At 47.8% G+C, this 25,307-nt stretch overlaps 2 protein-coding genes across 3 annotated transcripts in view; one reads left to right on the forward strand and one right to left on the reverse strand.

Moving 5' to 3' along the window:
* LOC149866658 (natural killer cells antigen CD94-like) overlaps window positions 1–25,307 on the forward strand; it is an 85,856-nt gene that overhangs the window by 45,374 nt on the left and 15,175 nt on the right. The window lies entirely within an intron of this gene.
* LOC149866659 (natural killer cells antigen CD94-like) lies at window positions 2,095–10,848 on the reverse strand. Its single transcript, XM_090046289.1, has 6 exons — window positions 10,758–10,848; window positions 8,561–8,659; window positions 6,077–6,229; window positions 5,143–5,288; window positions 4,214–4,329; window positions 2,095–2,227 (listed from the first exon to the last, which is right to left on the reverse strand). The coding sequence occupies exons 1-6, from the start codon at window positions 10,846–10,848 to the stop codon at window positions 2,095–2,097; spliced, it is 738 nt and encodes a 245-aa protein (XP_089902415.1).

Below are 25,307 nucleotides of genomic sequence, written 5' to 3' on the forward strand. Positions count from 1 at the left end.
TATCCAGTTAGAAAATTAATTGGACTAAATCTGAGTTGCTTGGACTACGAAATATACCACAAAAGATATGTTTAGCAAATAGTAGTTTCAAGGGCAATCAGAACACACAAGTTATTTGGGTATTAGCATATCCAAGAATATTAATATTATTGTCTGCAAAAACTTCCATAGTCTTTTTGATCCATTACAGGATCTGAACAAATGGAGAAGTTTGGCACTATCCTTGTGGGGATGTTAATATTTTAATAAATAATATTGTGCCTCACCTAATTTACCTATTATATAACCTACCAGCTGTAATCCCCCAATCCTATTTTGTCCAAGTCAACCAAATTGTCAACAGGTTTCTGGGGTGAGAGGATAAAGGGGCTCAACTTTAATCAATAACAATGCAACTCGCAATTAAAATGGGTGGCTTTCATCTTCCCAACCTTTGACAATATCACAATGCCTTTGTAGCAAGTCAGGGTATGAGGGTATATACTACATGACTGATATAACTGATAACTCTCCTGTATGGGTGAAAATTAAATAGGCACTTATGCTTCCCCTTCATCATAAGCTCTACTTAACTTGTGTTTCTAATTCTCTAATCCATACAATTTTTGCAGCCCCACAAGCTTAGAAGAAATTGGCATATTTATTGAAGTATCCATTACATTGGAAAGCTTCTATTTGAAGCAACCCCTTTTATGGGTCCTACAAACTGGTGTGAAGAAAGTAGATGGGTAAGGATAGTGTGCATATAAACAGCTTCTAGTACGGAATTATATTAACTCTTTTTCTCAATAAAGTGATGAATTTGACCTTCTGAAAACAGTTGAATGGCAATATGTGTAGTTACATCTAGACCTCCTTCAAAACCAGAATATTTCTTCTAATCTCCAGCCTCAATTTACCCCGCTAAAGCTTGAGGGCATTGGTCCTAGTGCTTTACCTCATGGTTGTGAATGAAAGTTCTTGTTCATTCTCCCTATAATCACCCTTGTTGTTGCCCTGTGCTGGACTCTTTCCAAATGGTCATAGTTTCATCGTAGCTAGGGTCAGGAGGGACCTGAACAGATCATCCAGCCTGACCCCTGCCACAGGCAAGAATGAGTGCTGGGTTCACAAGACCCCAGACAGGTGATCATCCAACCTCCTCTTGAATTTGCCCAAGGTAGGGGCGAGGACCACTTCCCTGGGAAGTTGGTTCCAGATTTTGGCCACCCTAACTGTAAAATATTGCCTTCTGATCTCTAACCTAAACCTATTCTCCATCAGCTTATTACTATTGTTTCTCATCACCCCACATGGTGCTGGGGAGAATAGGGCTCTACCTATTTGCTGTTGATCTCCCCTGATGAGTTCGTAGGCAGCCACCAGGTCCCCCCTCAGCCTCCTTTTGCTGAGGCTGAAGAGGTTCAGGTCCCTCAGTCTCTCCTCATAGGGCCTGTCCCGCTGCCCTCTCGCCAAGCGGGTGGCCCTCCTCTGAACCCTCTCCAGGCTGGTCATATCCCTTTTGAAGTGTGGCGCCCAGTACTGGGTGCAGTACTCCAACTGCGGCCTGACCAGTGATGCATAGATGGAAAAGGGAGCACTGCCCACCTTCTACATTGTGGCCTGGCAGTTAGAGCACTCGCCCAGGGAGTAGGACACTGGTACTTACATCCCTCAGGCTGACAGGTTCAAATCCACCCCTTCCACTTCCCAGGAGAGTGCCCCAATCACCAGGACATAAACAAGTCAGAGGAGAGATGGGCTTGCAAAAAGTAGAATATGCATTGGGGGACAGGGATCAGGAGAGTGTGCCATGCAGAAGACTTCAATTCCAGCTGGTGGGGAGGACACTTAGCTGGGAAAGGGAGCCCTGATTTCCAGTTGCTCTCCAGGGCTGTACTGTACAAGACACAGACAATCCCTGGAGCTAAGCTGCTGGGGCTGGAACATCCAACAGCAGAGTTCAGGCTCACAACCCTGCCAGTCTGTAATCCAGGGAGGATTGCTGTATGTACAGGTTTCTGTAGAAAGCCCTGATGCTTCTTTGTAGAGATGTCACACCAACCAGCAGAATGTCTCTCCGATACAGGATGGTACCTAGGAGCCAGCAGTGTCTCACGGAGCCAGCAGGATTGCATTTTTCTTGCAGATCCATCTGTGTGAATTCTGACAGCTTTCAAATTCAATCCCTTGCTTCCTTTTGTAAAGAGCACAGTTTTTGCCAGCTTTATTTTCATGTTTTGCCACCCTGAAGAGTGAATGAAAATATCTGACTGAGAGGTCAGAAGTAGGTATGGATTGAAAATATAGGGGAAAGCATTGAAAGAATAAAGCCACAAACATTCTGGCTGGTGTGATTCCTGGAAACACATTGCAACCCAAATATATGAATAGTAAGAATATTCATGGGCTCCCATGGGCAGACCTCTCCCAAGGTCTGTACATACATGTGCATGAGAATTAGCAGCAGGACGCAACCTTCATTTAGAGCAGATGTGCTGAGCTGTAGGTGGAGGAAGGGTGAGCCTGGAGCCATGTAAATCCCATGCAGGAGACAAAGGGTGAGTTCAGTGGGTGCCACTGCCTTGGAGTACCTGGCACACATCAGAGCAAATTTGCTGAGGGGCATCATCCATAATTAGGAGCATATGCGTTTGCTTCCCTTTGAAGCATGTGGCATATTGGCCATGATGGATTAATTTTAGCTATGGTTCTGTGCCTTCTAACAGCTAAATCTGACATGCCTTCTAAATGTCACACATGAATACTCTCTGTCTTCTACAGAAAAATGGTACCTGCGCAGCCATTCAACTTCAGTTTCTGGCACTTATGCAGTGTGCAAGTCAGATCTATGCACATAAACATGTAAGCGCTCACTGAGCAGGCTCCCCTCACCCAAGAAGGGAACTTGAACGTGCCTCTCCTGCTTCCCAGCACAGTGTTTTACCCACCAGGCCACAACCACAGGCTAGGCATTATCCAGGTGCCTTTTCAGCACTCCCTTTAAAGCTGGCCCCCTGAGCAGCTGTAGATGAAGAAATATGTGGAACCAGGAGAGAGAGAAAAAGAGCAAATCTGAGAGCATGGAGTGAAGTAAAATGGCTTCCCCAGTGCATTTATTCCATTTTATCCGATGCTGGCTGAATGCAAGATTCAGTGATTCAGGTCCATGAGAGTGGTTGTAGAAAACGGGTGATGCCTAGCCTGTGGCCTGTTGGTCAGCACCTTTTGCTAGGAAGCAGAGGCAGATTCACACTGTTAGGCACTCCACAGTGAGAGTCCCTGGCTTCCACGGTGGGTGTGCCAACCACCAGGAAATTGGGCTGAAACATGTGAAGACCCCATCCCATCTCTTTTGCCCTAGGAAAAATAGAATCCAAAACTGTGTTTATGCTTCACAACTGAATTCCATGGCTGTGTACATGCCATTTATGCATGTAAAGTGAAGTAGGAATTAGCCAGCTCTGATCTTTGTGCACTACACTGCACTGGGGCATATATATGTACCCTAACAGGGACTGGACTGAGAGGGATGGCACCCCTTATACACAGTGTTGGTCAGATATGAGCAGAGGAAAACCCCACAATCACAACCCAGTACGTGATCACTGTCATCAGATATAACTGGGTAACTTCACAAACTGCAGAGTCTTTCTGGTCCGTTTTTAAATTAGTCAGAAATATTTTCCTACATCAGTCCCTACCACCAAGGAGCACATTTGTCAGTGTAGCATATTCTCCCCAGCTGCGCTCTCACAACCTTTTCAGCGCACAGGGGGACACAGAGGAGATCATCAGCATCACTGTAATGACAGGAAATCCCTGCCTACCCCCAGTTGGTGAAAGTCAGGTTTTACACCAGTGCAGCACACCCCAATTCATGCCATTCTGTGCTGCACCTAAACTAGCTACAGAGATAGGAAAAGAGATCTAAGTGTGACTGGGACAACCCTGGAACAGATACCTGACACCAATGATTAGGTCATACTGCAGAAGCATCTGTGCCAGGGGGTTTCCAAACACACTGACTCTGCACACTGAGGGCCTGTCTGTGTGGACCTCACCCTGTAGAGGATGTTGGACTATAAGGTGGATATAGATCTGTGTCTCCAGCTGCAGAACTTGACATGAGCTTTGGGAACCAGCCATTAAGGGTGAGGGTATCTGAATACATGTCTACATCAGCATTAATACAACTTTGCTAGGGCACAAGGAAAAGCCCACCAAGTCTCACAACCTGTATCCTTTGGCTGGGGGGTCACTGAGCCAAATCCATCGTCCCTCCTCCTCTCTGAAGGCTAGTCCGATCCAGAAAAATCTGTTTTGTTCCTTTTTCTGGTCTAAAAATTCCTGTGGAAAAAGCAGGAATTAATTCCTCAGACAGGGGCTTTTCTGCTCTGGCTGACTGTTCTGTCACACCTTCAGCTTTCACACAGGTGCATGAGAGACATGAACATGGCCCACCCACACCCATATTTGCTCTCCTGAATTGGTATTCTGACACCTTTCAAAACATTTGGGGGTTACAGAGAAATGCCCAACCCACTTTGCTTCTCAGCGTTCCCAGATGCAAAGCCCCAAGTCTTCAGAGTCTAGAAACACCATGCCCAAGGAAGCATGGGGGCTCAAAACAGCCAGACTGCAAGGGAGTTTCCAGCCCTTCAGCCCTGACAGTCAGCACCTTTGCCCCATGTAAAAGGAATCTCTGCCCTAAATCACCCAAGAATGGATGGGCAGAGGCTGGAGTGCAAGAAATGTCCATCCACCAGCAGGACCAAGCTCCTTCACTAAGAAGACTGAGGAAAGTGGAAGAAGGCTCTTAATTCCACACTTATCTCAGTCCCCTCTCATGACAGCCATTGAAGAGGGGGATCCCCGAGCTCTTCACATCAGCCTCCCACTCACTGGGGAAATAGCCCCTGCACCCTGCATGAGCAGAGTCATTCTGGGATCATTAAGCATGGATTAGCAGGAGGCCAGGTCAGGCCAAACAAGGGCCTCCGTGGCTTTTCTCCAAGCAGGCTCTTGGAGAGGAGACAAAGAACCAAGTTCAGCCATTACCTCAGGTGAGCCTGCCCGCGGAGAGCTCATTATACAATCAGATCAGTGATGTCCACTGCAGCATCTGACTCTTGGGTGCTAAGCCGGGGCTCCAGGACTCACCTTCTCAGACTCATCTTCCAGGATGAGAAGCTGGGACTGGCTGGATGAACAGTGTCTCTGACTGGCATCCCAGGCTGCTATGTCCTCTGAGAAGTGATAACATCTGCTCTTGTGCAGTTGCCACCCAGGGGGACAGAGCTCACATCCTGAGTGGGTCCAAGGAAAGTAATTAAACATCATCATTACTAAAGTCCTCCCATTGCATAAATGTATTGTGGGTACTAAAATGTGACACATGAGCCCCTTTGGGCACTGAGTCCAATAGACCTTGTATAGTCATTCTTGGTATTCCCTCTGGGACTATATCACAAGTTTGTCACCAAGTATCACACAACATACTTATTGAAGTATCAGGTGGGATCTTTCTACAGTTGTTATCCCTTGAGCAAGTGGGGGAGCTTTTGTGGTACATAGAAGCAAAAGCAAGGATGGTAGATAACCAAGAACAGCTTCCTTGTCTCCTAGACTTGTCCAGAAAAAGGGGGAACTTAACTTATACAACTACTTGAACACACATTAAGGGCACTAGGCCTGGCCTAAACTAAGACTTTTCATGGGTTACTTAGCACATGTTACCTCATGTTCACTGCTATCACATCAAGCATAACATAGACAAATCCATGGGGTGCAAGGAGCTTTATCAGACTCAGAAAGTCATAGTATCACAGGGACTACATGGTACAGCTTCTGCTCAGACACTTTCCCTGTATAGTCCAGCCAAATGTGGGCGATATTAATATTTACAGCTGCCAAATGGGAACAAGGATATTCTTTAAATATAATCAAGGCTAGATTCTGAGAAACACTAGCTTGCACAAAAGATATCTCTATGGCTGCCTCCATAAAACTCATAATGTTATCAGAGTGGGAAGTGAAAAATCAGAGGCAGACAATGCATAGTGCTCAGGTCACAAAAAGGGCTGAATCTTCTTACCCTGCTCCTTTGCACAGAGAGACTCTATCAGCAACTTCAGTATTGTGGAGCAACTCTTTCCATGCCAGTGTTTCATGGAAGATGTGCAATTGCCTGTGCAATTTGTACCATTCTCAAAGCAACTCTCTGAACTGTCAGCCTTGACCCTTGAGGCTCAAATACAAAAAAAGAGATTATAGTTAACAAGGGGTGTATCTACATGAGACATTTACAGTGCAGTAGACTAATTAGCTCCACAGTAAATGTCTTGGCATCTACATATATGCCCCTATTAGGCTGGGTAAATTAAATTACTCTGCAGCAGGATAGTATTTGTAAATACAAGTAATATCCCACTTCACAGTAAAAAAGATGATGGTAGGGCTGGCTGCAACATAAGTGTACTTCTTTGTGGGGTTACCTGCCAGCTAACCCCATGCTGAAGTGCCCTCATGCCCCACCCAGCCCATCCACAGCAGGCTGAGCCAGGGGGAGTAGCCCCTGAGTTGGCAGGCTGACCCCTGGGGCACCTGCCAACCAAGGTCACTCTGACCAGCTCCATGTTCTGTGCACGAATAAACTGTGGAGTGTATTGCTCCAGAGTTAATTGGTCCTGGCCACACATTCAAACAGTGTGTCCAGGAGCAAAAAACTCAGAATCAATAAACTCAGCAGTTTATTCATGCACAGTAATAGCACATGTAGATGTGCCTAAGGGGATCAATGCAATGCAACTTCTATACCAAAGAAGTAGAAATCCCAGCTGTACTATGGAGGGCCTGGTCACGTAATAAGGCCACTTGACAAATGAATAAGAACAGATTTGCATCATTTGGGACTGGTCTGTGAGATAAAAGAATGATTTTTTATTTTGGTTTGTTTCTTGTTGCTTGTCAACATCAAGATCTGAGTACCACTGGATCTGGACCCATCTAGGGGTTGCCTTGGTTCTGATGCTGACAATCAGCTGATTGCCTACATCAGGATACGGGCTCGCCAGGAGCTGACACGTTAAAAAACCTTGCTCTGCAGCCCCCAATCTTTAAGGCTTTTCAAGGTGTCAGGCCTCAGCGAGTATCAGAGTCTGAGGCAGCTCCACGGTCTGGCAAACAGCTCACTCATGTCTGATCCTGAGGACTGGACATGAGAGGGCCTTTGGTCTCAATCTGGATGGGGCTGCCAGGTGCTGAAACCTGGTGCTAATTTAAGGATTGGGGTCTGGCACAGGGCAGCCCTGGGACCTGGGACAAAGCTTCCCCGTGCCCAATTGGCCGAGGGATAGCTCCAGGTCCTAAACCTGGCTGCTCCCTGCTCTGTCACCAGAGGATGCCAGGCACACAGCTGGGAATGAGGGAACTTCTCCCATCCCCTGCTGTATGCTCTGGTTTAAAGGGGCACCTGATACATGCAGCAGGGAATGGGGAAAGCTCACTCTTTCCCAGCCAAACTTTCCTGTTTAAAGAGCACCCTGCAGCTGGGGATAAGGGATTTTTCCTATCCCCTGTGGCTTGCATGGGTGCATCTTTAAACCAACCCTCTACAGTGCAGAGTGGGAGATGCCCTCCATGCCCAGGTGCATTGTGGGGACAGGAAGCCGCTCCCCACTGTCGGACTTACGGTGTGAAAGATCCGGGGCACTCCGTGCCTGACATCAGGAAACGGCTCCCTGATGCTGAGTTCGCTTCAGCCTGGACTTTTGAAAACTGGGCCTACAGTTGGGGGCCCCAGCTGAATGCTTGCACGTGTGGCATGTCAGGTCACATGATTTGGAGAGTGGGGCAAAAAATTCTTCAGGCTCCAATCGCATGACTGCCTTAATGTCTGCTAGTAGCCCAAGCAAGTGTTTCCAGCTGTGCATGTGCTTCAGCATGTTGTTAAACTGGGATATTTTTCTTGGAGCTACACTAATTTGCACTGGCACATGATGTGAGCTCAGGTAATGAAACAGGGAACTCACTGGATGCAAAGTCAAGCTGGAAAATGTACACATCTGAACCTGGAGAATCAAAAGTTCTGTTTCTCATAGCAGCATAAAATCTCCCCAGGGCACTTAACGTACTTTTGATTGTTAGCTGGCTGTTGAGTTCTCACTTCACTTGTCCCCAGTAAAATGATGATCAATACCCCTGTCAAAAATCAGCATTTGAATGTCTTCATTGCTGTTTAAGGGTCCTACCACACATTCAAGTTAAAACTGAATAGAAACCAGCTCTAAAATTGTTATACATTTCCAAGTACTAACTTTGTAGCTGGTTGGCTCTTTTTATAGCTGGATGGACATTTCTATGGTGTGATGATTACTTCACATGTGGGGTCAATCTAAATTTATTGTGCAATTAACCAGTTCATTGTGTAATATGTGCAATGCATGGCAGGAGCCCAAGCTGTAAAATGCAATGTTTTATTACTGCCATTGTTTCTATTTCACAGCCACAATGGTAGGTTTAATGAAGTATGGAATTGAAGGAGTGAAGCAGGTTTTGTCATATGAAAAGTGGCACTCACCCCGGTGGGACATAACAATAGTAATAGCCAGCAAAGTCAGCGTGACAATCCCCAGCACTACAGCAACATACATCCAGCCTGAATGCTGGGAAAAGAAACCTGTAGAAAGAGAAGTGAAAGGATTGCATAGGGATAACTTCAGTCCAAGCTCCCCCTATATACTATTACTATGTGTACAAGAACATGCCTGCAGGGGCAGAGCCACAGGTGGTGTGGTGCCACGGCTGCACCACCATTTCACTGTGCCACATATGAACTCTCGGTGCAAGGTCTAGCTGGATCTCTAGAGTGTAGGGGGTGAGTACACTGCTATCACCACTTGTCCCACTCCTTTCCCCTGCTGCTGAATTCAGTAAGGAGCAGGAAGATGGGGAAGGGTGAACAGAAGCAGCCTTCACCTCCTGGGCTCTGGAGTCACATGAAAACAGGAGCTGTGGCCAGACCCCTCCCCAGTCATGTGGTGCTATCAGAGCTCACTGTACATGCAAGGCACAGCCCAAGTGGCAGACTGCACCCTTCTTGACCCATTCCTGGATCCACTACTGTGTTTCCTAGTCCACACTAGTCTTCCCATGGTGTTGGAAAAGCCCTAATAATGCTGCTTTAGCTGCATGCACTTTTATGAAGTATGACAAAGGTGGAGGAGAGCGGTCAGTCCCCCAAAATGTGTATCGGAAAGGTGTCCCAAGAGATGTACAGGTTCTCTATACCCTACATAGGTCTATAAAAATGAGTTCAGTCATTTTTTTCACTTGTCATCACGCTCCTCCTCCCCAGCACAGAAGAGTTCAGGAAAGTCCGCATTTAAAGTTCCTTGTGGAGTTTTTCTCTCCTTAGATCTTGCCTTCCTGGGTGTTCCCACAGTATGATGATGTGCAAGCCACAGCTGCATGGCCTGGTAACTGATTTAAGCAAGTACACAGAAGCAGGGGTGGACCCAAGGGAGATGCACTGATGCTCTTGCACCCTGCTTTGATTCCTAGTTCATCTGAAGTTTAAAACCTACTGCCTGGATGCCAACATTTGGCAGAGACCAAATATTTATAGCCCTGTGTGCACACATGCATGTTGTATGTTCAATCAGAGAAAAGAGTGAAATAATATCAATGGTGAGGAAAAAAAACCTGTTATAAATATATATACATGTATACACACATACATATACATACATACATATGTGTGTATGTGTGTGCATGTATGCATGTATATATATTTATAATAGCTTTTTCTCACCATTGATATTATATCACTTTTCTCTGTTCGTATATGCAACATGCATGTGCGCACACAGGGCTATAAATATTTGCTTTCTACCACTGAGTATTATTTAAGCAGAACTCTGCAGTCAGGAATTAAGATTTGCCGTAATAGTATTAATGATGACAATACTAATATTCATAAAATTATGTTGTCGGTTGCTTAGATATGTAATAACTACTCTATCCTAAAGAGACTGAAATAACCCAAAAATGATGTTTCAGATGTCCTCTTGGCTGCATTCCTGAAGTTTGTCAAAATGCACTAATGAGTGAATGAAATCTTTTTGAGTGCTGGCAAAAGGATTCTGGAAAAAAATATTTTTAGTGCTAGCTCTTTTCCCACTTGGTGTTCTGTCTTTTATTAGAACAACATGAAATGGTCACCGATATAGTAAAATACTGATGGAAAATAGTTATTTAAACCCTAAAAAGTAAAATGAGTCATTTTCAAGAAAAATCCATTTGGCGGTGCCTTGCAGTAAAAGCAACTACAGAATCAACTGCTTTTGGTGGTATTTTAGATTAATTTACAACTCTTTTGCTAGAAGCAACACACTGAAGACACATAAGATGTAAGGAAGTGACTTTCAAGATGGCTAACAGTTCACAATATCTTAATTTATTGAAACCATATTAACCCTCAGACCAGATTAAGTCATGTTTAAAAATAAACAATTTACCTAATTTCAAAATCAGCTCAAACTATTCCTCATTTTGTTCCCAGAATCCTTGGGGCAGACCCTCAGTTGGAGTAATTCAATGGAATAATATTGACTTACCTGGAGCTTGGCTGATTAACATCAGCTGAGGTTCTGCCCCACAGAGTGCAATTCTGTCTCCTACTACAGTTCTTCCACTTGCAAAATTTCATCACAATTATATGAAGGAATTGGAAAATCTTAAATAGAAACAAGAAGATGAATCTGATAGCTATTAAAGTGTGTTACCTGGCCTTGAAGTCTGAGAAGGCATGCATGCTCTTTGCCTGGATAAAGCTGGCATATTTGTGTAGATATGCTCACTAGCCATTGGTGATGAAACTCTTTTTCAACTTTGGACACAGTTGGTGCAACACAGTAGTTTGTACCCTGCTCTCACCCCGCCCACCCCGCCTAGTGCGCTTGCAGAAATAGATAAAAGAGTAGTTATTTCTATCAAAGCCTCTTTAAGCCACCACTCTGTTTCCTACAGTGTGAGGTCCTCCCTGTCAGGAGAAAAAACCAACTAACCATCTCAGAAAAAAGAAGGATGTTTCTTTTCTGGCCTTGATGTTAGCGTGTTTTTTATTAAAAATAATAAAATGCCTACCCAGCGTCAGCAGCTCCAAAAAACTTTTATTCCTCTTTGACCAGATCCATCAGTGCCAACAACAAAAGCAGAAACAGGCAAAGGACAAAACCGAATTTTGAGCTGGGTCAGCAGGAAAGCCTGAAAGACAGATGTTGCTAGGACGCAGCATAGGCTGAAAAGAAGGGAACCAACCCTGCTTAGAAGATGGAGAAGGGGACAATATCCACACTTGGGTTGCTTACTCTAAGCACTTAGGGCAGGGACAAAGTGTGAGCATAGAAAATTAGGCTGGGAGAGATCTCAAGGAAAAGTCGTGTCCAGTTCATCTGCTGCTTGGACTCAGGACCCAGCTGAGTGACTGACTAGATTTGGGGTAGGAAATTCCTCAGTAAAATGAAATGCCACTGAAATTACAGACTGGAGGAACTGTCCTTCACCAGTCTGATGTGGCCTAATGATCAAACTAAAATTCAGCTCTTGTGTTACACCTCTCATGCAGAATCACTGAAATCATACTGCATCTAGTCTGCTAGCATAACTACACTTTAATTTATAGCTAGTTTCTTAGTTATACCACAGGTAGTTTATTCCACTCACTGAGTTAGCCACTGCCTTTCTGGTTTTGGATGTAATGCTCTGCTTTCTAGAATGCAGTTGAGAGCAATGTATTCTCATAAGATTTGTACTTGGTCATATTGCCAGCTTTGTGATTATATGAATTAGTGATGGTTACAGGAAATGTGAAACAATCAGTGTGTTTACAGCCACGGTGTTATAGAATATTAGAAATGATTGCTGTTTGATCAAATGACATTTACTTCATTAGTCCTTTCACTCCATTTGGTTTGGCTATGTCTAAATGCCCACATTTTAGCTCAGAAAGCAGGTGTCAGGGATCATTGCTATCTGAGCTGTTCTAAGACTGACACTCAGGGTCCATCTACATGTGCAATTAATGTAACAGAATAAACTGAAGAGCAATTTGTGCTTGAGTAAATTATTCCTGGGCACAGCATCTACATGTGTGTTTAGTTGCAGTTATTTACTCAACCATAGGACAGTACTTATGTCAGGCAGTAATGTCTTATGGCAGAGTTAATTAGTTTACTGCAGCTTAGTGAGCCACACATGTTGAAACTGACATTTTACTGGGCACATCTACATGTTGCCCTACAGTGATTGTAGCAATCACATAGGTCTACACGTGATTGCCAGCTACATTGCTGTAGCAGCATGCTCCCCAGTTATAGTGCACTGTGACAGCGATGTAGCAGCAAAGTCTAACTGTGCTCTGCAGGCATGGTGCAGTACCCATACTGTGCCATGCTTTAGTACTTCTAAAAGGAAGTACTAAAGCACGGCGCCATAGCATCATCACCATATGGCAATATGTAGATATGTCATATGGTGATCTACTCCACAGTAAACATCTTGTGTAGATATTCCCAGGTAGGAGGAACCACACAGAAAACCCTGTTCCTTGGGAGAATTCCAAGCCAAGGATGCCCAGGCAAGATAAAAACTTCTAATCTATCCAATATCTGTAGTTAATGGCTGCCTACCTCCTTGACAAGCCCTGTTTCTTTCACTGATTCCCAGATAATTCTCAAAAAGTTGTCTGCTCCTTGTGATGGAGAAAAAAAAATCCTTCCCAAGAAGTAGAATGCATATCAACTGATAAATAGAATGCTGTTCAACACAAGGCCCAATACACTGATCAGGAGTCACCACCACCAGTGTTGGTAAGCAGGCAATGCTTGTTGAATGGATGAATAGGACACATTTTTGGATGTACCATATAAGCCATTTCTGACTGTCTTTGAACCTCATCCAAAGGCCAATGAAGTCAACCAAGAAAATCACACTGGTACCAGGGCTTGCAAAAATAGCCTCACGCAAAAGATCATTAAAACAAAGGGGCAAAGCAAGTAGATAATAAAGTCCTTCTCCAAGTATTTCCTCCCCCTCTGCCATGGAAGTAGAATGATGGCCCTAACAGCCAAAAGCAGGAAAAAGGGTTCAAGTGTGGGTTGAGCCAGCTCATTTGCCAAGGGGAGGGCTCTGATGGGCACTGGGGCCCAGTTCCCTTGTCCCTGTCCCAGGCTGGAAGTGGTAGCCAGAAAGTCCTTGAGAAGTAGGTGTTAAAACATCACTGTCTCCTTCTCTTCCCTGCCTTATCACTATGTCTCCCTCTCTGTCACCACCCCTGCCTTGAACCCTCTTACCTGTCCCTGACTCACCCTGAATTCTCAACCCTGCTCTCCTGTCAGCTCTGGGCAGGATACTGTCCTCTGCCAAGGGAGATGTTCTGCTCCATCTTCCCATCTGTGGCCAGGCTTGGAACAGCTCCTCCCTGGCACGGGGTCTGTTGCTGTTTGGAGAAGGACATTCCTCTGTAACAGACCCAGGGGGGTCAGAACAATTGGAACCAATAGAAATGTGGATCATCCTGTGCTGTGATGGGAGGTATCTGCAGAGCGTCACCTACTCCCCTGGCTGGGAAGGACATGGGGCAAGGCAGAGCTGGGTGGGACTTGGGGCAAGGACTCCTTCCACGCTTCCTGTGTCCACCTCTAGCTGGAATGACCCCTGAGGACACTCCTAAGTCTCCCTTCCCCAAGTGACTGCAGTGCCACCCCATTAGATGGCTAACAAGAGTTCCTGCCACAGTGGACAAACTAATCCTGCTTATCTTGAAAAATAATTGCATGGTTCTGGGACAGTCCCACAACTTTTGGGAACTGACTTATGACTTAAACTTTTCAGGTTGGCAACAATGGCATCATGTCACCTTCTTCCTTCTTTCTACAAAGTCATCAAACCACATTTCATGAGTCCACTACGGAAGCTCTGGTAGGTGGAGATTCTAGTGCAGTTATATCATGGAGATGCAATAGGCAAACGCTCTCCTCTCAACTGCTCAGGTTTGATTTCTGTAGCATTCATGATGTATCATCCTTCAGGTTCTCAAGTTCAAGTACTCAGATCCATCCTAGAAGATTTCTGTACTCTTCCTTCCCATGTGAACTGCTGTGTGTGTACTCACCTGATTACACTGTGCTCTTGATAGCTGACCACAGTCAGTTTCCTGCAAAGTGACGGAAATAGCTGAATAACACAAGCATGTGAGCATGCATGCATGCATGCATACACAGAGTTACACCACAAATTTCATAATGAAATTGACTTTGGGAAAGAACCATAAGAATACTGCATTTTGCAGCTTATCCATTTTTAACCAAAAATGCCCGCTGCTCAGTGTTCTGGGGATGATGCAGGATTCTGTTTTACACTATGACTTTCCGCAAACCTGTTGCTTCCTGTGTGGTATTAGACAACACCTTCAAAAAATATTTGTATTTCCTCTATAGTTTGCTTCTGACCTTTTAAGAAGCAAACACTGACAAACTGATCAACTCTCTCATGCAGCAGAAAATGTACCAATATACAACCTGAGCTGTTTGAGGCTTAAGAAAGCTTTTGCTCTCAGTGACACTTTTCCTTCTCCAATTTTCTTCCCATGGATCAGTTCGGCAGGCCTGGGAACCACTTCTATAGCAATGTTTCAGCAATGTTGCCTCCATTTTCCTGAGCAGGGACCGGATTAGCACCCCCACTGGGCCCTCCTCAGGCCCCAGGGGAGGCGCACCTAGGCCAAGACTTAGGGAGGATCTAGTCAGGGAACTTCTGGAGGGACTGGATGTATTCAAATCAGCTGGTCCAGATGATCTCCACCCCAGAGTGCTGAGGGAATTAGCTGAGGTCATTGCGGGACCCCTGACACAGCTTTACGAGCACTCGCGGTGCTCTGGTGTGGTGCCAGAGGACTGGAAGAGGTCCAATGTGGTTCCCATCTTCAAAAAAGGGAGGAAGGAGGACCCAGGAAACTATAGGCCAGTTAGTCTTACCTTGATCCTGGGTAAGCTTTTTGAGAGAATTATTCTGGCACATGTCCACGAAGGGCCAGTGGGGGAGATTATGCTTAGGGGCAACCAACACGGGTTCATTAGAGGCAGGTCCTGTCAGACCAACCTGGTGGCCTTCTATGACCAGGTCACCAAATCCTTAGACGCAGGGGTAGCAGTGGACATAGTCTTTCTGGACTTTTGGAAGACCTTCAAACTGTCTCTCACCCCATTCTCATTAAAAAACTGGGGGACTGTGGTGTCAACACCTACACAGTCAAATGGTTGCCAACTGGCTGGAGGGCCGAACCCAGAGAGTGGTGATGGATGGATCATTTACAACCTGGAGGGACGTGGGCAGTGGGGTCCCCCAGGGCTTGGTCCTCAGGCCCACACTGTTCAGCATCTTCATCAGTGACTTGGACAAGGGGGTAAATAGCACCCTGTTCAAATTTGCTGATGACACTAAGATGTGGGGGGATGTGGGCATGCTAGAAGGGAGGAATAGGCTGCAATTGGACCTAGACAGGTTACAGGGGTGGGCGGATGAGAATAGGATGGGATTCAACACTGACAAGTGCAAAGTGATGCACCTGGGGAGGAAGAGCCAGCACTATACCTACAGGCTGGGGAACTCCTTTCTCATCAGTGCCAAGGCAGAAAAGGATCTTGGAGTCATCTTTGATGCCAAGATGAACATGGACCGGCAGTGTGGGGATGCAGCCAAGAAGGCCAACCACACTTTGTCATGCATCCACAGATGCATCTCGAGCAGGTCCAAGGAGGTGATCCTCCCCCTCTATGCGGCACTGGTCAGGCCGCAGATGGAGTACTGTGTCGAGTTCTGGGCGCCACACTTCAGGAGGGATATGGACAACATGGAAAGGGTCCAGAGGAGGGCAACCTGCATGACCAGGGGGCAGCAGGGCAGGCCTTACGAGGAGAGGGTACAGGGCCTGAACCTGTTCAGATTCCACAAGAGAAGCCTGAGGGGGGATCCAGTGGCCTGTTACAAACTAGTCAGAGGGGACCAGCAGGCATTGGGGGAGTCCCTGTTCCCCCAAGCACTACCAGGAGTGACAAGAGATAATGGCCACAAGGTGGCAGAGGGTAAATTCAGACTAGACATCAGGAGGCGCTACTTCACGGTCAGGTTGACTAGGATCTGGAACCAACTTCCAAGTGAAGTGGTGCTGGCTCCTACCCTGGGGTCTTTAAGACAAGGCTAGACAATCACCTTGCTGGGGTTGGTTGACCCCAATACTCTTTCCTGCCATGGCAGGGGGTCGGACTTGATGATCTGCTCAGGTCCCTTCCGACCCTACTAACTATGAAACCATGAAACTATGTTGGGGTTATACCTAACCCCTTTCAGCAAAGTGTACTGCTGTTCTCAAAATGGACCCCAGGGTTGAGTACTGCCAGTGTTGGCCCTTTCCCCTCTCTTCACCGTCCCAGAATTCAGCAGTAGGGGAAAAGAGATTAGGAATGATGGTGGTGGTGCTCACTTCCTGCACTTTGGAACTATGAAAGCAGGGGCTTTGGCCAGACCCCATGCTGTCCAGGTGGTGAGCTCATGGCATATATGGATATCCTTGCAGGAGTTGCACTGACAGCCCAGGGATCTCAGAGGAGTCATGGGCTTATAGGATTGTGAAGGGCATGTCTTGACTGCACATGTGTCACACAGCTAAGATGGGTATGGCTACAACCTTCAACTGCAACCGTGGATCCCCCATGCTCATCAATCTTCCCAAGGAAGGAAAGGAAGGGTTCAATCATTTCTGTCTCAGGACCACATTGTAAGATGGACTTCTTCATTGTAACTTTCCCCAAAGAAAGAGTGTGTATGAAATCCCGGTAGAGAAATCAAAGACAGATGGAATGTAGCTACCAAATCAGAAAGTGAGATGCAGAATTGCTTGTCTTCCTGGGCAGATCTCAACATGTTTCCATATTTCCCATACAGGTTTGATACTATGATAAGAGACACCTTGGGAATTTGACAAGATGGGAACAGTAGATGCACTGGCAGACGTAGGGTGGATTCAGAGGCAGTAACAGCCTCAGAAGGGGTTTCATGTCCAAGGCCAAGTACAGAGTGTCAAAAAGCCTGATGCTCAATTGATTCAGCCTTCTCAGGTAGTCTAAGCCGCGTAAGTTAAACCAATAAGCAAGCAAACAGACATTCACTTTTGATCCCAGAAATGCAGCCATGTGCCTGCAGTGGGCCAGGCCAGAAGCTGGGGGATGCTAGAGCATACCCCCCCTGCTCAGCTGGAGCAGACAGCTTGGGGCAAGGCTAGTTCATCCACCCTGCGAGGGGGAATTTGTGGGGGAGGTGCAAAGCATCCTGGGATGCTGTGGAGCTGAGTTAACTTGGATCTGGAGGGGATCTGGGACAGAAGTTCAATAAACTGATTTAACCTAAATCAGTTAAACCTGATGCCTCCATCCAGGTTTATCTTAAATCTGTTTCAGCCATGAAGTTCTGTTGAGTTACAGATTTGAACCAGTTTTCAAACATTTATACCACTTAATGTGTAACTTCTGTCCCTATCCCAAATGCTTATAGGACTCTTCGCTTGAAGCAGCAGTCACTGCAGTAGTACTGAATGAAGAGCAGCATTTACAGTAAAAAAGATTAGCTGTCAATACTGCCAAGTTAGTTGTAATCTGTCTCATTCAGGAACTAGTAGCAATTCAGCTGTGAAAGTGTGGTGCTCAGGCCCCTTTAACCTGAGGCAAGAGTGAGCAAATTACTCTATACTGAGTTCTGTGATGCTTTGGTTAGATTACTTCTAGGTCCCAGGAAAATTCATATAAAGCTAGCTCTTTATATATACATAACTTTTATATTCTTCACCGGTAAAGTTTAGTCCAAGCAAAACAAAATGTATATTAATGGACTTCATATTCCAGGCAGCTTATATAGTACATAGTCCTACCCAGCAGCTTTGTGTGATATCTGCCTCTAGAAAGTCATGTTTTATCATTTTTAATTGGCCCAAATAAAAAAACCTAGACACTAACTCCCTTGAACATCCATGAAGGTCAGATTCATGTGCAGACTCTATACTCTAAAGTCCACGATAGCAAGATCTTACCTTTGCAGCATCATAACTCACCAGGAGTGAGCACCAAGGAACTGGTCTACAAAACTGAAATGTCAAACTACTTCTAAGTAGCAGGGGAAACAAAAACTTTGGAACAAAAGAAGCAAAGGTACTATCTGAGACTAAATGGCTAACTTGCTTCTTACTGTACTACTAACCAATCTAACCTCATCCTCCTGAACCTGAATACTTGAAATTGTAAAGTAAAAATGTGCCTCTCTGACTGTGCCATGTTGTGGGAGGGTGAAAGCACTTTGGGCCAAACCAGTTGGGCACTCATGGGAGCTCACAGCTCTGGCAATCAGAACAAGCATACATTTGCTTCAGGAATGCCCATTTGCACAGTGATAGATGTGTTGTTACTAGAGAGCCACCAGGCAGCAAATACTACTCATAATTCAGCTTTGCTGGATAAAAGCCAGCTCTGCCAGCTTTGTGGAATATCACATTACTCACCCATAATTCTATAGGTCTCTTTGTTTGGAAGTCATAGGTTGTGATTTAGCAAAGGATAATTGATCAGTATAAGTGGACCCTAGGAAGTTGGTCATTGACCAGTGGCTGGCAAAAGAATTACACTGCCAGAGTGGTTCAGAGCAACAGTCTACCAGATCCAGCACTCAAGTACAGATGTTTTAGAGGCAATTGCCAGATAACTTTCACTGGTGTAACATGCCTCCAAAGGAAACTATTTCCTAATTACCTGTTAGTTTGTGAAGAGCTCTTAGTCAAAAGCATGGAGAGTGGTGTCATTTCCAAAATACACCCATTCAAGTTTATCCCCCAATCAAGAACTTCTTGGACATTCTTTTTCCCCATGTATAGGCCCAATTCTCTTCTAACTTCTCTCTCAAGAATAGATTTCATTGTATGGGTGTATGGTGTTGTTTTCAAGTGCCTGGAGATGATGTGACTGTTCACCTCAAAGCTTCAATTCTTCCCAGCTCTGCTATATAAATGGTCCACGTAAGGCTGAAGTTAACACTTTGAGGCAGCCAAATGCACTGTGGTTTAACAGCAGCATTCTGCAAGGCCCAGGTCAGATAACAGCTCATGTTCCACTCAGACCTGTTTGCAAAGGGAACATCTACAGACTTGCGGGGGAGGGGTTGTTTTTTGGGGGGTTGGGTTAGAAAACAAGTGGTTCTGTGTAATGCAGTAGAAAACATGGGGAGGACCTCAATACTGGGTTAGGTTTCATGTGCCTGCTCTTGTAGCCAAGATGAGGAAGTGCATAAATGGTAATGGGTCCAACTAGTCCCATATGACATCTCCTAGAACTCAGAGAATGGTCCAGGCAAAAACTAAATGCCATCTCACGGCAAGGAGACAGGACAGCTGCTTGGCCAACAGGGAGTCAGGGTGCCCTAAGGGCTATAGGGCAGGGGCCTCCTTTGTTGTAGTTGACAGCTACAGAAAGCTCCCAAATCCCTAAAATCCTAATAGATATGGAGCAGGCAAGATCAGGAGATGCTGCTTGTAGGAGCTAGCAGGGCCTGGCAGGGGGGAATGCCATCTGGGGATGAATAGTGTGGCCTCCAGGGGCCAGAGGAGGTAAGTGTGAGAGCGCAAGACAGGAGAGTCTCAGAAATAGGAGAGAAGGACAAGTACAGAATGAATGCTGGAGCAATAAGGGAGTCTAAAAGACTTGCCCTGCATCCCATGGGAATCACCCCAAGCACTGCACAAACTGCCAGCTCGACATTTCCAGCCTCACATGGTTTCTGCTTCCAGAAAGAGCAGGGGCTGCAAGCTCTGGGTCATGCACAGTTAAGCTCAGACAAGTTTTATGATCTTGATCAGGTCTCTGCACGTGGATCTGGATCAGTCCTGTAGCAGCAGAAATGCCAGGCCAAATTCTGCCCATAGTTATATCTGCATGTTGGCACTGACTTCATTGGGATTAGTTAAGATATTCCTGATTTATACTGCTGTACTTCAGGGCAGACTTTGGTGTGTTTTCTCTAAATCTCCAAGATAAAAGCTCCTTCTACACTTCCTTGTGCATTTCACTGCTGATCTCTCTTGTCTGTCTTGGCCAGGGCTTTCCACAGTGCCAGGCCTTATTGATTTACAATGGGGTAAGTAAAATACAGCCTGTGGGTCAGAACCAGCCTGCCTCCTGATTGGATCCGGCCCGCAGGCAGGCACCCACCAACTAATTGTATCTGGCCTCACCTGCGCCTGCTCCTGCTGCGCTCTGCCTGGGGCTGAGTCCTGCCTGAGGCAAAGCATGCTGTGCTCCCAGACTCCCTCACCAGCAGCACAGCTTCTAAGCAAAGCTCCTTCTGCTGCCATTGCCCAGGGAACTGCTGGGCTCCCCCAGCCTCCAGCAACTCAGGAAAGGGCAGGCAAGAAGATGCTGCCACTGGCAGCAGCAGAAGCCCCTGCGAGAGGGGAAGGGGGACAGGGAGCAGAGCCTTGCATCACCAGCTCTCTTAGTTTCTCTTCCACTCCTACCCACCGCAGCTGCAGCTGCAGCTGAGCTTGTGCTGGCTCCTGCTGCTGTTGCTTCTCTCTCACCTGCCTGGCTGGCAGGGCTACACCAAGTGCACACTGCTCCTGCAGCTGCTCCCCACTCTTGTGTGTCTTCACCTGCCCATCAGGGCTTTGTGAGCAGCTGAGCTCCTTCATGCCTCTTCTCCCACTTCCACTCATACACACTCCCCTGCCCTGCACAAGCAGAACCAGAGTGAGCTGCAGGCAGAGCCCATCCTGCTCCCTTTAATGCTGCAGCTTCCCTTCCCTACCTGCTGCTTGGCTGCTCAGCCCTGACAGGTAGGCAGGGACAGACAGGAGTGGGAGAGCAGCAGCAGGAGCCAGCGTGCACTTGGTGTAGCCCCACCAGGCAGGTGTGGGAAAGAGATTAACAGCTGCTAATGCCAGGCTTGGCTCCCTGTCCCCCTGTTCCCTCTCTCAGGGGCTTTTGTTGCTGCTGGCAGCAGCAGCTGCTGTCCTACCCTTTGCAGTGTGCTGCGAGCCAGGCAAACAGCACTAATCCCCTTCCCCAACCCTCCATCCACTAAGGGGTTGGGCTTAGCCACATTGCAAAGAGCTGGCAGGGAGGAAGCCCCCACACATGCACACCCAACTCACCCAGACCTCACACATGCAGCAACACCCCCTCACACAACCCACCCTCCTCTATACCCACACCCCCCAACACTGTCCCACACACCTCAATATACACATCCCACACATACACCCACACCCTGATCCCCACCATACCCACACAGAACATACACATAGACACCCCCACACACCCCACCAACACCCCCTACACCTCAGCCACACACCCCCACACACATATACCCACATCTTACACATACACACACTCCTACACGTCCCCAAACATGCCCCCTCACACACCCTACCCCCTCATTATGTCCACACACATCCAACAGTCCCTCACACCCCACACACAAAAACGTGATAGCCCAAACACACCCCACCTGCACCATAACCACAGACACAGAAGTCCCACGCACCCCACACCTTGACCACAGACACCCCACACACATCCCACATCCACACATACAATCTCCACCCACACACACCCCTCCGATGCCCCTACATGCTACACCTGCACCATACCCACACCCCACACATCCCCTCAACCACATATTTCCCCAGCCACACACCCCCCTACTCCTCCACACACAATATACAAGCAAACTGCCCCCCACCCCAAAAGGAGTACTTCTTTGGCAAGCAGAAAGACTCCCAGCAGCAAAGGTCAGGGGTTAGGGGGCAGGACTTTCGGTCACAAGATGGCAACCAGGGGGTAGGGCACCTGCCAAGGGGCGGGCCTACCCTTGTGGCTCTCAACACCTCACTAAAATCCATTAAGTGGCCCTCCACCCAAAATAATTGCTCGCCTCTGATTTACAAGTATCAGCTGCAGCTGCTGTCCCCTGTCCACATGTGAGCAATGGCTGCCTATACACGTGCTTGTTCATGTTCTAATTAGAATGCACCAGCATCACCTCAGCTTAAAATGTATTAAGCCTCCACATGTTTTAAAATGGTCACAGGCATACTTTATCTAAACCTCATCAAAGGAGATTTAGATAAAGTGTCTCATGACCATTTTTAAATGTGGGGCTGAATACATGTGACAGTGAGCCATTTTCAGTAAGGCAGCTGTCTGGAAACCATGCTAATTAAATGACCGCCGCCCCCCGCCCCCCTGCCAGAATGTGTATAGGCAGCCAATGACTCTATATTAGGCTCCGGGAGTGGTGAGGGACATGCGGGTGAAAGCCCGCTGTGCCCCCACTCCCCCGAAGCCCCCCAGAGACCCTCCAGCAGCTGTGGAGCCCCCCGTTGACCCGCAGTACACCTGGAGGTAAGCGGGGCCCGCGATGGGAGGTGGTTAACCCCTAGAGAGTAGGAGGAGGTGGCTGAGTGGGAGCTGGGCCAGGTCTCGCCCCGCCCAGGCCCCTACTTCACCCAGCTCCCCAGGGAGCCACACGACTGGAGCTGCATGAACAGGCTACGCAAACAGCCACACTTGTCTGCCAGTATGTGAGTTAACAGGCTGTGCAAACAGGCGCGCTTGTTTGCCGGCACATGAGTTAGTGCAGAGTTTGCGCAGGAGGGTGTGCGGGAGGGCCTGAGGCCCTGCCTGCGAGCCTCCTAGGGTAGACAGTCTCAGCCATAGCCAGCCTACCAGTGGCATGACGCAGATGGGCATGCGCCGCACCCCGAGGGTCCCCTCAGGTTCTGTGGCCCCCCCCTTGGGCACCTCAGAGACGGCACCCAGATGGAGCTCATGGTTCTGGGCTCCATGCACACGGAGCCCCTGGCTCTTGGCTGCGGAGGCTGCTTCTCCCTTTTTCAGGCTCTGGGACCTGGGAACATGGCCACCTCCCCTTGTAGGGTCTGCTCCCTTTTGGGGTCTCTGGCGCGCCAGCTGGAGGAGCTCCAGGCCACAGTCCAAAGACTGCTGTGCCATCAGGAACTGCAAGTAGGAGATACAGTCCTACTTCCAGACCCTTCTCCCTCAGGAGGCAGAGGGTAGACCCCGGTCTCCCTCCAGGACAAGGGAGGACTCCAGGACCTCCCATCCTGTCCAGTCAGGGGCATGGACCAAGGTGGTCAAGGGCCCTAAGACCTGCTGCACCAAGACCCCTGCCCCACCGGAGCTTAGCAACAGGTACGCACTTCTTACTGCTCCAGCAGAGCCTGCTGAGTTGCCAGCTCCCGCAGGCAACACAGGCTCAACTGCAGCTACTGCTCCCGCTCTCCCCAAGACAAAACATAAGGTGTTTGTTGTGGGAGACTCCATCCTGAGGGGGCGGTCTGCTGCCCCAACCATTTAGCCTGGGAAGTCTGCTGCTTCCCGGGGGCCCACATCCGGGACATTGCGGAGAGGATCCCAAAGCTCCTCCAGCCCACAGACCACTACCCCATGCTCCTTATTCATGTGGGCACCAATGACATGGCTCGGAGCGCTCCCAACTGGGTCATGAGGCGCTACAGGGATTTGGGAGAGGGGCTAAAGGGTCTGGGGGCACAGGTGGTGTTCTTGTCGATCCTCCCAGTCTGGGGGTATGGGCTGAGGAGGGAGAGGAGGATCCACGTAGTCAACCAAAGACTGCAGTGCTGGTGTCATCGGGAAGGCTTTGGCTTCCATGACCACAGCCCACTCTTTGGTGAGCTGCCAGGAAGAGACAGCCTCCATCTCTCTCCCTTGAGGAGGAGGCTCTTCTCAGCCAGACTGGCTGACCTGCTCCACCGGGCTTTAAACTAAGCCTGTTGGGGGACGGGGGGACTATTGCCACTCCTGGCCCACTCAGCAACCCTTGCAAAGCCAGCAGGCCAAGGCACTTAAGGGAGCCCACCCCCACCCCCAGCTCTGGTACAATCTATGGGCAAGGCAAGAGCCCCCAAGAGGACACTTGCCTGCCTGTACACAAATGCCGGAGTTTAGGAAACAAGCAGGAGGAGCTTGTCCTCCTGCTTAATGCAAAGAATTATGATGTTATAGGGATAACAGAGACCTGGTGGGACTCCACCCATGACTGGACCATGGGTATAGATGGCTATACCCTGTACAGGAGGGATTGAGTAGATAAAAGGGGCGGGGGTGTAGCTCTCTATGTTAAGGAAAGCTACGCGTCCCTGCAAGCTGATGTTGGTGACCAGGGTGGGTGACTGGAGACTCTCTGGGTTAAAAACCTTGGAGAACACGGCATAGGGGACACAACAGTGGGAGTCTACTACAGAGCTCCCACCCAAAGTCAAGAGCTTGACAAGGAGTTGACCCGGGAACTGGCTGAGGCCACATGATCCAGGACCATGGTTGTTACAGGTCACTTCAGTTACCCGGACATCTCGTGGGAGGATCACTCACCAAAGCTTCCTATTGTGCATGGATGACCTCTACCTGACTCAAGAAGTCTACAGGCCAATGAGAGGTAAAGCGCTGCTCGACCTGATACTGGCTACTGGGGATGACCTAATCAGTGACCTAGTGATTGATAGGAAGCTGGGTGACAGCGACCATGAGCTGATCACCTTCACCATCTGCTCTAAAGCTGGCAAGTCAGTCAGCAACATGGAAGTCCTTGACTTCAGGAAAGCCGACTTTGACAAGCTCAGGAGGCTTGTCAGTGAGACCTGAAGGGACTATGACCCCAGGGAGAGGGGAGTTCAAGAAGAGTGGTTGCTCCTCAAGGGAGCAATCCTCAATGCACAACCTAATTCTATTCCATCTTGGAGGAAAGGCAGCAAGAGGGCACAGCAGCCCCCCTGGCTCTCCAGGGACCTACCAGACCTCCTGAGGCTAAAAAGAAAGGCCTACAAAGGATGGAGGATGGGATTCACCTCAAAGGAGGATTATTCTGCACTGGTCCGGTCCTGCAGGGAGCAAACCAGGAAAGCCCAGGCAGCAACTGAACTCCAACTAGCTTCGATCATCAAGTACAATAAAAAGTCCTTTTTCAGATATGTGGGGAGTGGGATGAAAAGCAAGGGCAACATTGGACCCCTGCTGAACCATATAGGGCAACTGTCAACTGACGCCCAGGAAAAAGCCAACCTATTAAATGGGTACTTTGCGTCAGTCTTTCATCAGTCCCATGGGACGACCATGCCCACCATGGGACAGGGCAGTCTGGGTGAGGGAGATCTCCTGCCCTCTATTAATGCTGGCCTTGTGAAGGAACACCTT

Source organism: Crocodylus siamensis, chromosome 4, assembly GCF_052110815.1.
Source record: "Crocodylus siamensis isolate JL-2025a chromosome 4, ASM5211081v1, whole genome shotgun sequence".
Taxonomy (NCBI): domain Eukaryota; kingdom Metazoa; phylum Chordata; order Crocodylia; family Crocodylidae; genus Crocodylus; species Crocodylus siamensis.

What these genes read in the sequence shown, in the direction of transcription:
- LOC149866659 (XM_090046289.1), bottom strand. Translation starts at nt 10,848, where the DNA reads ATGGCTAGTGAGCATATCTACACAAATATGCCAGCTTTATCCAGGCAA. An exon ending in TGGAAGATGAGTCTGAGAAG is followed by an intron (nt 4,330 to 5,142) that starts GTGAGTCCTGGA and finishes CTTTTTCCACAG; the next exon opens with GAATTTTTAGACCAGAAAAA. An exon ending in CCAGCCAAAGGATACAGGTT is followed by an intron (nt 2,228 to 4,213) that starts GTGAGACTTGGT and finishes TTCACTCTTCAG; the next exon opens with GGTGGCAAAACATGAAAATA.